Source organism: Oncorhynchus tshawytscha, linkage group LG18 (genome assembly GCF_018296145.1).
Source record: "Oncorhynchus tshawytscha isolate Ot180627B linkage group LG18, Otsh_v2.0, whole genome shotgun sequence".
Classification (NCBI taxonomy): domain Eukaryota; kingdom Metazoa; phylum Chordata; class Actinopteri; order Salmoniformes; family Salmonidae; genus Oncorhynchus; species Oncorhynchus tshawytscha.
Window position 1 is genome coordinate 38,695,416 of NC_056446.1, and position 13,838 is coordinate 38,709,253.

Below are 13,838 nucleotides of genomic sequence, written 5' to 3' on the forward strand. Positions count from 1 at the left end.
GGTAAAGAAATAAAAACAACAGTAAAAAGACAGGCTATATACAGTAGAGAGGCTATATACAGTAGAGGTTATATATATATATATGGTTTGGCACACAATGCAAATAGTCCGGGTAGCCATTTGATTACCTGTTCAGGAGTCTTATGGCTTGGGGGTAAAAACTGTTGAGAAGCCTTTTTGTCCTAGACTTGGCACTCCGGTACCGCTTGCCATGCGGTAGTAGAGAGAACAGTCTATGGCTGGGGTCTTTGACAATTTTTAGGGCCTTCCTCTGACACTGCTCACAGATCACTACACCTGTATATAGCTCATCTGTAAATAGCCCATCCAATCTACCTCATCCCCATACTGTATTTATTTACTTATCTTGCTCCTTTGCACACCAGTATCTCTACTTGTAGATTAATCTTCTGCACATCTACCATTCCAGTGTTTAATTTCTATATTGTAATTACTTTGCCACCATGGCCTATTTATTGCCTTACCTCTCTTATCCTACCTCATTTGCACATGCTGCATATAGATTTTTCTACTGTATTATTGACTGTATGTTTGTTTACTCCATCTGTAACTCTGTGTTGTTGTATGTGTCAAACTGCTTTGCTTTATCTTGGCCAGGTCGCAGTTGCAAATGAGAACTTCTTCTCAACTAGGCTACCTGGTTAAATAAATAAAATGACCATTGTTATGTTTGTAGGAAAAAGGGGGAGGCTTGCAAGCCAAAGAACACCACCCCAACCGTGAAGCATGTGGGTGGAAGCATCATGTTGTGGGGGTGCTTTGCTGCAGGAGTTAAACAATTTAAAGGCAATGCTATCAAATACTAATTTAGTGTATGTAAACTTCTGACCCACTGGGAATGTGATGAAAGAAATAAAAGCTGAAATAAATCATTCTCTCTACTAGTATTCTGACATTTCACATTCTTAAAATAAAGTGCTGATCCTAACTGACCTAAAACAGGGATTTTTTACTTGGATTAAATGTCAGGAATTGTGAAACACTGAGATTAAATGTACTTGGCTAAGGTGTATGTAAACTTCCGACTTCAACTGCACATATTCTCATTCACCCCTTTAGATTTGTGTGTATTAGGTAGTTGTTGTGAAATTGTTAGTATACTTGTTAGATATTACTGCATTGCTGGAACTAGAAGCGCAAGCATTTCGCTACACTCACATTGCTAACCATGTGTACTTGACAAAAGCTGTGGGAACTATCTGGATCTCTGTCTGGATCTCTGTCTGTCTGTCTGTCTGTCTGTCTGTCTGTCTGTCTGTCTGTCTGTCTGTCTGTCTGTCTGTCTGTCTGTCTGTCTGTCTGTCTGTCTGTCTGTCTGTCTGTCTGTCTGTCTGTCTGTCTGTCTGTCTGTCTGTCTGTCTGTCTGTCTGTCTGTCTGTCTGTCTGTCTGTGTCGAGTAAAGGTGGTCTTTGAAGTAAAGTTAATCTTCTCTCAGAGGCAGAAGCATGCAGGGACACACAGACAGACTCACACACACTCTTACTATCTCCCAACTGCTAATCCCATAAAGTTCTGATTGGTGGAGTGCTGCAGAGTGCTTCTGGAAGGTTCTCTCATCTCCACAGAGGAACTCTGAAGCTCTGTCAGTGTAGCCATTGGGTTCTTGGTCGCCTCCCTGACCAAGGCCTTTCTCCCCCGATTGTTCAGTTTGGCCGGGCGGACAGCTCTAGGAAGAGCCTTGGTGGTTCCAAATGTCTTCCATTTAGGAATGATGGAGGCCACTGTGTTCTTGAGGACCTTCAATGCTGCATACATTTTTTGGTACCCTTCCCCAGACCTGTACCCAGATCCGGTCTTGGAGCTCTAAGGACAATTCTTTGACCTCAGGGCTCTCGTTTTTGCTCTGACATTAACTGCCAACTGTGGGACCTTATATAGACAGGTGTGTGCCTTCCAAAGCATGTCCAATCAATTAAATTTACCACAGTTGTAGAAATATCTCAAGGATGATCAATGGAAAGAGGATGCACCTGAGCTTAATTTCGAGTCTCATAACACATAAGGTATTTATGTTTCGTTTTTGTGTGAAAAAAAAACAAAGTTTACACTTGGTCATTATGGGGTATTGTGGGTAGATTGATGAGTATTATTATTTTTTTAAATCCATTTTAGAATAAGGACGTTACGTAACAAAATGTGGGAAAGGGGGAGGGGTCTGAATACAAAATGTGGAAAAGGGGAGGGGTCTGAATACAAAATGTGGAAAAGGGGGAGGGGTCTGAATACGAAATGTGGGAAAGGGGGAGGGGTCTGAATACAAAATGCACTGTAATACTTGGTCTTGTCAGTTACAGTTCAGAATAGTTTTTTTTTACACCAAGGTCAGTTTAGTAAAATCTTGCCTTGTTTCTGCCCTGTCTTTGGTTTAGTATATCAATGGGTTGCTGCACTACACCTGACCATGTAGCAGGAGAAATAAAAAATAATGTCATTTAACAGGAAAACAGGAAAACTCTACTGCACTTAAACAGAGTTTTACACTTATCAGGACTGTACTTTTCCCCCATATAGGGAACATTGATTTAGTTCCAGTATTCTGCCCTACCAAGCAAAAAAAGAAGCAAACTGCTCATAGCGTGGACCTGAAAAAAATGGCTTTTATTTACCTTGGTTTCACAGTAACTTAATACAGTTACAGCTAAACATGACCCCCATTTTCTCCAAAACACAATTACAACAGAGGCAGGATACTTGTCCACATGATTAAGCATGTATTTAATGTATTTAATGTTAACTCATTAACTCATTTTCGACCAAATGAGCAGTTACTGCCTTTTTGCTTGGCAGGGCCGTTTACCGGAGTGAACCATTAGCTGACTGTTTGCACTAGATATTCACTGTCTGCGTGGCTGTGTTTGACTTGGCACATTCATTGTGGGTATAAATAAGGCAAGGTACACTGGTGTCCAACAGAAATCCCATCATTCATCAGCCTGAGGTGTTCTGCACCTGACCTTGAGACATTTATTCAGCCATCAATTGGCAGTGCTAGTTAGTGTAATGCTCCGGGTGTCGTGGGTGTGGAGTCAGACGCAGGAGACAGAGAGTGCTATGCTGTGCTCTTTAATGCACTAACACACCACTGGGTGCTCACAATAATAACAGCCCCAAACACAGGGGACGAAAAATGTACAACTGAAATACACGACCAGGAACAAACACGTTACTCTACTACAGAGCCGAAGGTTACAATAATTAATCACGCACAACAAACAGGCGGGCCGGCTGTCTAATAAAGCCCCACTAATTATCACAAACAGGTGCTACCAATAAACATACAAGGAGGGGGAGGAAAGACAATCAGTGGCAGCTAATAGGCTGGTGACGACGACCGCCGAGCGCCACCCGACCGGGAAGGGAAGCCACCCTCGTTCGGACTCGTGACAGTTAGAGAGAGATAGGGAGGCAGAGAAAGAGGTGTCACGAACCAGCTCCTAGCCCGTAAAAAAGAGGGAGACAACCTTAGAGATAACGGAATAACAACAAATATATTTCTTAAACAAAGTAAACTACATCCTAGTAAGAATGCTGTGTGTGTAGTCCGTAGAGTAAGTGAGGGGATGCGTACGTAGATGGTGATGTTGAGAGGTGCCAAAGCAAACAAACAAACCACAAAATTCCACAACTAAAATCCGACAGTATGTCTGCGTGGAGAGAGTCTCCTCGAATGAATGGGGGACAGGTGTATGAGTCCCAATTCACTGACGAACCCTCCCGGCTCCGCACACCGACATCCTATTAAGGAAAACAAGAGCAAAGAGAAAGAATTTGGACAGACAGAGTGGGAGGGTCGTCACAGAGGCAGAGAAAGAGGAGAGAGAGAGATAGAATGAGAGAGAGAAGGAGCAAGAGAGAGAAAGAGGAGGGAGAGATATAGAATGAGAGAGAGAAGGGAGCGAGGGAGGGAGGGAGGAGGGAGGGAGGGAGGGAGGGAGGGAGGGAGGGAGGGAGGGAGGGAGGGAGGGAGGGAGGGAGGGAGGGAGGAGGGAGGGAGAGGCAGAGTGAGAGAGAAAGAAAGAAAGAAAGAGAGAAAACAATTGAGAGAAAGAGAAAGAAAGAAAGAAAGAAAGAAAGAAAGAAAGAAAGAAAGAAAGAAAGAAAGAAAGAGAGAGATGCTCACATAACTTTCATTAGTTGGCTAAGGTTTTTTCAAATCAAATCAAATCAAATGTTGTCACATACACATGGTTAGCAGATGTTAATGCTAGTTACAAATGCTTGTGCTTCTAGTTCAGAATAAAAAGCAAGTAATCTAACTAACAATTTACTTCTTATACACAGTGTAAGGGGATAAAGAATATGTACATAAGTATAATGAGTGATGGTACAGAGCAGCATAGGCAAGATACAGTAGATGATATCGAATACAGTATATACATATGAGATAAGTATGTAAACCAAGTGGCATAGTTAAAGTGGCTAGTGATACATGTATTACAGGATGCAGTCGTTGATATAGAGTACAGTATCCTATGCATATGACAATGTAGGGTAAGTAACTTATATAAGGTAGCATTGTTTAAAGTGGCTAGTGATATATTTACATCATTTCCCATCAATTCCCATGATTAAAGTGGCTGGAGTGAGTCTGTCATTGACAGTGTGAGTCACTCATGTTAGTGGTGGCTGTTTAACAGTCTGATGGCCTTGAGATAGAAGCTGTTTTCAGTCTCTCGGTCCCAGCTTTGATGCACCTGTACTGACCTCGCCTTCTGGATGACAGCGGGGTGAACAGGCAGTGGCTCGGTGGTTGATGTCCTTGATGATCTTTATGGCCTTCCTGTAGCATCAGGTGTCCTGGAGGGCAGGTAGTTTGCCCCCGGTGATGCGGTGCAGACCTCACTACCCTCTGGAGAGCCTTACGGTTGAGGGCTTGCCATACCAGGCGGTGATCCCCGCCAGGATGCTCTCGATTGTGCATCTGTAGAAGTTTGTGAGTGCTTTTGGTGACCTGGTAGCCTCCTGAGGGCTCTGCGCCTTCCTCACGATGCTGTCTGTGTGAGTGGACCAATTCAGGTCTGTGATGTGTATGCCGAGGAACTTAAAACTTGCTACCCTCTCCACTACTGTTTCATCGATGTGGATAGGGGGTGTTCCTCTGGGTTTCCTGAAGTCCACAATCATCTCCTTAGTTTTGTTGACGTTGAGTGTGAGGTTGTTTTCCTGACCTGGTACTCCTCCCTGTAGGCCGCTCTATTGTCCCTACCACTGTTGTATCAAACTCCGATTGAGTTGGGCGTGCATGGCCTGGGGTGAACAGGGAGTCAGGAGCTCTATTGTCCCTGTTGAGGATCAGCATCAGGGGCGGCCCGTCAGGAAGTCCAGTACCCAGTTGCCTGGTCGAGACCCAGGGTCTCAGGACGCTCTATGGTGTCCCTGTAGTCGATGAACAGCATTCTCAGGTATTCCTCTTGTCCAGATGGGTTAGGGCAGTGTGCAGTGGGTTGAGATTGCATCGTCTGTGGACCTATTTGGGCGGTAAGCAAATTGGAGTGGGTCAAGGGTGTCAGGTCGGGTGGAGGTGATATGGCCTTGACTAGTCTCTCAAAGCACTTCATGATGACGGATGTGAGTGCCAGTCAGGTTACCTTAGCTTTCTTGGGAACAGGAACAATGGTGGCCCTCTTGAAGCATGTGGGAACAGCAGACTGGTATAGGGATTGATTGAATATGTCCGTAAACACACCAGCTGGTCCTGCTCTGAATGGCCTGGGCCTGCAGCCTTGCAGTTTAAATGTCTTACTCACTTCGGCTGCAGTGAAGGAGAGACCGCATGTTTCTTGCAGGCCGTGTCAGTGGCACTGTATTGTCCACAAAGCGGGCAAAAAAGCATGCTAGCTAGTTACAGTGCCTTCAGAAAACATTCTCACCCCTTTACTTTTCCCACATGTTATCATGTTACTCGGGCTGCGTTGACCATATTACTGCCACACCAGCAGTCCTGAGACATGACTGCAGTAACATTCCACATGACTGTTGAGTCACTATAATCTTTTGTGTTGGTAGTACCTGTCTCTAATGGCCTGGTACTCAGGGCTCTACTGTCCCTTCATCAGGTTCTTACGGCCTGGTACTCAGGGCTCTACTGTCCCTTCATCAGGTTCTTATGGCCTGGTACTCAGGGCTCTACTGTCCCTTCATCAGGTCTTAATGGCCTGGTACTCAGGGCGCTACTGTCCCTTCATCAGGTCTTAATGGCCTGGTACTCAGGGCTCTATTGTCCCTCCATCAGTCCGTAAGGACCTGGTACTCAGGGCTCTATTGTCCCTCCATCAGGTCCTTATGGCCTGGTGCTCAGGGCTCTATTGTCCCTCCATCAGGTTTTAATGGCCTGGTACTCAGGGCTCTATTGTCCCTCCATCAGGTTCTAATGGCCTTGTACTCAGGGCTCTATTGTGCCTCCAACAGGTCCTAATGGCCTGGTACTCAAATCTCTACTGTCACTGACATCAGGTCCTAATGGCCTGGTACTCAGGGCTCTATTGTCCCCCCATCAGGTCCTAATGGCCTGGTACTCAGGGCTCTATTGTCCCTCCATCAGGTCCTAATGGCCTGGTACTCAGGGCTCTATTGTCCCTCCATCAGGTCCTAATGGCCTGGTACTCAGGGCTCTATTGTCCCTCCATCAGGTTCTAATGGCCTTGTACTCAGGGCTCTCTTTTCCCTCCATCAGGTCCTAATGGCCTGATACTCAGGGCTCTATTGTCCCTCTGACCACTCTGACATCAATGCAAATGCATTCTAAATCACATCAAACACTGATGATCAAAAGAGTATCCTGCTTTTAAAAGACACCTTTCTGTGAATAATCAATTTGAAGAAAGAAGTTCAACAGCAGGTTGAAACTGGGTGTAAAACAAGGTCTTTGTGGATGTTGTTTCAAAGCCTAACACAACGAAATGGACAGCACTTTCTAAAGTGATGATTAATTCAAAACAGCCATATACATAGGCTTATATATGAGCCCCCCGAGTTAAAATAATGATTGTGCCCTTATACAATACACAGCCCTCTGCATATTACACAAGGCCGATTTTTATTTTTATTTTCTTATGATTTAAGATGTCTTTGGTACATAAAACAAAAGCTACTAAAGTAAGTAAATAGATGTATTAGTCTGAAATATATAAAGGTCATCTCGTCAAAAGAAGTGAGGCTCTCCAGTCTCCATGCTCATCAGTTCCTCATTCAACATATTTTATTCTACTTCACTCAATCCGGCTTTAAATGTCTTCCATCCTAGCTGTTTTACATTCCCCTGAGACCAACTTGAAATATTTCCACGGTCACATATTGTCAGATTGTCAATAAACAGCCGCGCTAGTGTGTCTCCTTTCTGTATCACCGAATTTTACGCGAGGAAAAAAAACGAATAGGCTGGACGCTACGCATTAATCAGATCGTTCAGCGCAGACGTGATACGCTGCCAGACCGCACCGGAGCGTCACTCCATACATCTAGTGAAGGCAGATCAAAGTTGAATCAATGTCTTTGAAGATCACATAATGATTCAGTAGTATTCTATATAACACAACTTCATATCATAGTATAACGTTACTGTCACACCCCCCCCCCCAAAAAAAACAGCACCTCATTTCTTATGAGATTTAGGATGGTTAGATGAAAACTCCATCAACAATAAATATCATGCGCCAAAACTCAACAGAGCGCGAATGTAGGCTACTAGGCAGAATGTGCTTTGATTGGAACAAAATACAGGAAGGCCACTTATATATTTTTTGTTGTCGATGAAGGTATTTGATTGGGGAATGGGGATCCATTTTTATGATGGGAAATTATAATCAAATCAAATTGTATTGGCTTACATACGCCTGTCTTACACACACACACACGAGCGCACACAAACACTTATACACACAAACACTTACACACAATACACACACTCACTTTGCTTGTACTCATGTTAAAGCCAACGCTTGACATTTTAATTAAATATTTGCATCTAGTCGTCATGTATTCATTATCTTTAACTGGTTAAATGTTTATAGTTTGCATGTTTCAGTAATGATTAACATAGTCATAAACCTCTGCTTGATTTAGCTTTTGGTATATTTGGCATTTTTATACATATTCTGTATTTCCCCTGAAGAAAGCAATAATTAATCAGCACACTACCGGAAATAAATGGACACTACCGGTTATAAAATGTGTGTGGGGGGGGGGTGGGGGGTGGGGGGGACCACCCTACCGAAAGTGGCTATGCCATTCTGATAACCATCTGCTAGGTGGTTGCTACCTAAAGTCCCCAGGACATTCACAGTATTAGTCACGACTGCCTTCTCTTCTTGTGCACCAGAGGGCATGGAATAATCTACATGCTTCATCTAGATCTGTTACTGCCACTGAATGAATGTAAAATATTAATGTGTTTACAGAGGAGCCTTTTTTAAATCAGGCCTGGTGTCCCCAATATTTCATAGTATTCTATTGTTTCCAGTCCTTGTCTTATATTATCTCCAATGTATCGTCCATGTTAAAAAACCTGTCTGATTAGGATGAATAATATCTGACAATACTTTTTCAATTTTAATGCGCCAAGCATTTTGCCAGGATTTTGCATCACAACACTGAAGTGTAAGAGGTCTACATTTTTTAAAAATGGACTGGATCTTTATATATACACCATTTGGGTCCTGTTTCAGTAATAATGATATCAGACCTTCTTGTTGCGTTTCTGATAATCTACCATTTATATAGGAGTGGTTAAAACCTGTTACGGCTAGACGTTCCGCTAGCGGAACCCCTCGACAACATCCGGTGAAATGGCAGAGCGCCAAATTCAAATTAAATTACTATTAACATTAAACTTTCATGAAATCACACATGCAATACACCAAATTAAAGCTACACTTGTTGTTAATGCAGCCAACGTGTCAGATTTCAAAAAGGCTTTACGGCAAAAGCAAACCATGCGATTATCTGAGGACAGCACCCCATCAAACGAACACAGACAATCATATTTCAACCCGCCAGGCGTGACACAAAACTCAGAAATAAAGATATAATTCATGCCTTACCTTTGACAAGCTTCTTCTGTTGGCACTCCAATATGTCTCATAAACAAATGGTCCTTTTGTTCGATTAATTTCATTGTTATATATCCATAATGTCCATTTATTTGGCGCGTTTGATCCAGAAAAACACAGGTTCCAACTAGCGCAACATGACTACAAAATATCTCATAAATTACCTGTAATCTTTGTCCAAACATTTCAAACAACTTTCCTAATACAACTTTAGGTATTTTTTTATGTAAATTATCAATAAAATTTCAGACGGGATAAACTGTGTTCAATACCGGAGGACAACAAAGTGGAGCGTGCTTTCAGGTCACGCGCCTCTAACAAACAGTACACTTCACTCAACCCTCGTTCTGAACAGGGCTACTTCTTCATTACACAAAAGAAAAACTTCAACCAATTTCTAAAGACTGTTGACATCCAGTGGAAGCGATAGGAACTGCAAGAAAGTGCTTTAGAAATCCAGATCCCCAAAAAAACAAATTCCTGGATGGTTGGCCTTTGGGTTTCGCCTGCCAAATAAGCTCTGTTATACTCACAGACATAATTCAAACAGTTTTAGAAACTTCAGGGTGTTTTCCATCCAAATCTACCAATAATATGCATATCCTAGCTTCTGGGCCTGAGTAGCAGGCAGTTTACTTTGGGCATGCTTTTCACCCGGATGTGAAAATATTGCCTCATAGCCCGAAGAGGATATTATTAAAACATGCTAATAATAGTCCTCTGAGTATATCAAAAAAAGTTTGGTATACTTCCACTGGTATGCCATCCAGCCCTGGAGTTTGGTATCCTTCCACTGGTATGTCATCCAGCCCTGGAGTTTGGTATACTTCCACTGGTATGCCATCCAGCCCTGGAGTTTGGTATACTTCCACTGGTAGGCCATCCAGCCCTGCAGTTTGGTATACTTCCACTGGTAGGCCATCCAGCCCTGGAGTTTGGTATACTTCCACTGCTATGCCATCCAGCCCTGGAGTTTGGTATACTTCCACTGCTATGCCATCCAGCCCTGCAGTTTGGTCTACCTCCACTGGTAGGCCATCCAGCCCTGGAGTTTGGTATACTTCCACTGGTAGGCCATCCAGCCCTGGAGTTTGGTCTACCTCCACTGGTATGTCATCCAGCCCTGGAGTTTGGTATACTTCCACTGGTATGCCATCCAGCCCTGGAGTTTGGTATACTTCCACTGCTATGCCATCCAGCCCTGGAGTTTGGTATACTTCCACTGGTAGGCCATCCAGCCCTGGAGTTTGGTATACTTCCACTGGTATGCCATCCAGCCCTGGAGTTTGGTCTACCTCCACTGGTATGTCATCCAGCCCTGGAGTTTGGTATACTTCCACTGTTATGCCATCCAGCCCTGCAGTTTGGTATACTTCCACTGCTATGCCATCCAGCCCTGGAGTTTGGTATACTTCCACTGCTATGCCATCCAGCCCTGGAGTTTGGTATACTTCCACTGCTATGCCATCCAGCCCTGCAGTTTGGTCTTCCACTGCTATGCCATCCAGCCCTGGAGTTTGGTATACTTCCACTGCTATGCCATCCAGCCCTGGAGTTTGGTATACTTCCACTGGTAGGCCATCCAGCCCTGGAGTTTGGTATACTTCCACTGGTATGCCATCCAGCCCTGGAGTTTGGTATACTTCCAATGGTAGGCCATCCAGCCCTGGAGTTTGGTATACTTCCACTGCTATGCCATCCAGCCCTGGAGTTTGGTATCCTTCCACTGCTATGCCATCCAGCCCTGGAGTTTGGTATACTTCCACTGGTAGGCCATCCAGCCCTGGAGTTTGGTATACTTCCACTGGTAGGCCATCCAGCCCTGGAGTTTGGTATACTTCCACTGGTATGCCATCCAGCCCTGGAGTTTGGTATACTTCCACTGCTATGCCATCCAGCCCTGCAGTTTGGTCTACCTCCACTGGTAGGCCATCCAGCCCTGGAGTTTGGTATACTTCCACTGGTAGGCCATCCAGCCCTGGAGTTTGGTCTACCTCCACTGGTATGTCATCCAGCCCTGGAGTTTGGTATACTTCCACTGGTAGGCCATCCAGCCCTGGAGTTTGGTATACTTCCACTGCTATGCCATCCAGCCCTGGAGTTTGGTATACTTCCACTGGTAGGCCATCCAGCCCTGGAGTTTGGTATACTTCCACTGGTATGCCATCCAGCCCTGGAGTTTGGTCTACCTCCACTGGTATGTCATCCAGCCCTGGAGTTTGGTATACTTCCACTGTTATGCCATCCAGCCCTGCAGTTTGGTATACTTCCACTGCTATGCCATCCAGCCCTGGAGTTTGGTATACTTCCACTGCTATGCCATCCAGCCCTGGAGTTTGGTATACTTCCACTGCTATGCCATCCAGCCCTGCAGTTTGGTATACTTCCACTGCTATGCCATCCAGCCCTGGAGTTTGGTATACTTCCACTGCTATGCCATCCAGCCCTGGAGTTTGGTATACTTCCACTGGTAGGCCATCCAGCCCTGGAGTTTGGTATACTTCCACTGGTATGCCATCCAGCCCTGGAGTTTGGTATACTTCCAATGGTAGGCCATCCAGCCCTGGAGTTTGGTATACTTCCACTGCTATGCCATCCAGCCCTGGAGTTTGGTATCCTTCCACTGCTATGCCATCCAGCCCTGGAGTTTGGTATACTTCCACTGCTATGCCATCCAGCCCTGGAGTTTGGTATACTTCCACTGCTATGCCATCCAGCCCTGGAGTTTGGTATCCTTCCACTGCTATGCCATCCAGCCCTGGTGTTTTCTCAGACTTAAAGGCTTTAATTGCATCAAGAAGTTCCTCCTCTGTAATGTGGCCTTCACATGAGTCTTTCTGTACAGATGTTCATTTGACATTATTAATAGGAACAAAATCCATACAATTAGTTTCATTTAGTGGAGATGGAGGAGACTGAAACGAAAACATATTCTTAAAGTACTTTACTTCCTCTTTCAAAATATATTTTGGTGAATCATGCGTGACTCCATCATTTGTAACAATTTTTAATACATTTGTTTTGGTAGCATTTCTATATTGAAGATTGAAAAACAATTTGGTACATTTTTCCCCATATTCCATCCAGTTCTTTATTTTTATAGTATGTTATACTGGATCTTTCCTGAATAAGTTCCTCCATTTCTTGTTGTTTTTCCTCTAACTTATTCTTTGCCTCTATGGTACAGATTTTATTGCTATCTAACTGTACTGTTAGTCCTTCAATTTCCTTTGTTAATATGGGCTCTTTTGATCGAAATTGCTTTTGTTTTATTGATGAGTACTGAATTGCATGGCCTCTATAGGCACATTTAAAAGTGTCCGATACAATAAGGGGATCTGCTGTACCTATGCTATGTCTGAAAAAGTCAGTTATAAATTATTCTCTCCTAGTTCTAAACAATTTATAATCTAGTAGGCTTTGATTAAATTTCCAATATCCTCGCCCACATGGAAATGCTGTAAGAGTAATATACAGTGGGGAAAACAAGTATTTGATACACTGCCAATTTTGCAGGTTTTCCTACTTACAAAGCACGTAGAGGTCTGTAATTTTTTATCATAGGTACACTTCAAGTGTGAGAGACGGAATCTAAAACAAAAATCCAGAAAATCACATTGTAGGATTTTTAAGTAATTAATTAGCATTTGTATTGATAATCAAATATAATCAGATGCCTGCTCTGATGTGGGAAACATGTTTTATCACTGGATACAGGGCGATTAATACGCCTAAGGTGTGTGTGTGTGTGTGTGTGTGTGCGTGCGACTGTAATTAGAATGTCAACGGTCTGTGTTTCTCCTCTTGCTCAAACCCCGCTGTCGACACATCACACTCTCTATAAAGTTGATAGACCTGAGCGTTGTATTTAATGCTCTGGAACTAAACGGGTACCACGTAATAGGTTAGGTATAGGTTAGCTATAGGTAGCCACGTAATAGGCCTTCAGATGTGATGTCATCGGTTGTGACCAATCGTGTAATTTATTATTAATAGTTAATTTCCAGAATATCCTGTATAAATAAAGGTTCAATGAAAATAATGTGTAAATTGGTGTGTGGGTAAAGAGGAGGAGGGGGGGGACTCTGGGTTCTTTTGAAGATAGGCCCCCCCCGTGATGAGGGAGAGTCCCTAGGCCGCGGGGCCGACAGGTGACCTTTAACCTTGCGTCTGTGTCTTCTTATGTCCATGACGTCAACTCTAACGGCTCTCTAACCTACATCCGTATACTTACTTGAACTCTGACCTCTGACCTCTCATACAGTGTTAACCGTAAACACCTTCACTCTCACCTGCTCTTCATCCTTCTCATCTTAACCGTAACCTTCCTCTTTTCAAAAACATACCTTACCTCAATCTCTCCCCTCTCCCTGCAGATTGAGGAGATAGTGACCAGTATCCAGGATGAGACTGAGGGCGTTCCCATCAGAACTGTCAAGAGCTTCCTGACCAAGATACCCAGCGTTGTCACAGGTGAAAAGTGTAGAGTTGCAGACAGATGCGTCTTTGTGTGTATCTGGCCTACACACACACACACACACACACACATACACACACACGCGCACGCACACACACACACATACACACACACACACACACACGCGCACGCACACACACGCGCACGCACACACACACACACACACACACACACACACACACACACACACACACACACACACACACACACACACACACACACACACACACACACACACGGATATCAAGACACACACGGATATCAAGAGAGAGAGAGACACACACGGATATCAA

General features: G+C 43.9%; 1 protein-coding gene across 1 annotated transcript in view; it reads left to right on the forward strand.

Moving 5' to 3' along the window:
* LOC112240116 (regulator of G-protein signaling 6-like) overlaps positions 1 to 13,838 on the forward strand; it is a 224,199-nt gene that overhangs the window by 168,734 nt on the left and 41,627 nt on the right. The window contains exon 3 of the mRNA XM_042301016.1: positions 13,445 to 13,541. Coding sequence (XP_042156950.1) covers positions 13,445 to 13,541 — 97 coding nt within the window. The remainder of the gene's footprint in view (positions 1 to 13,444; positions 13,542 to 13,838) is intronic.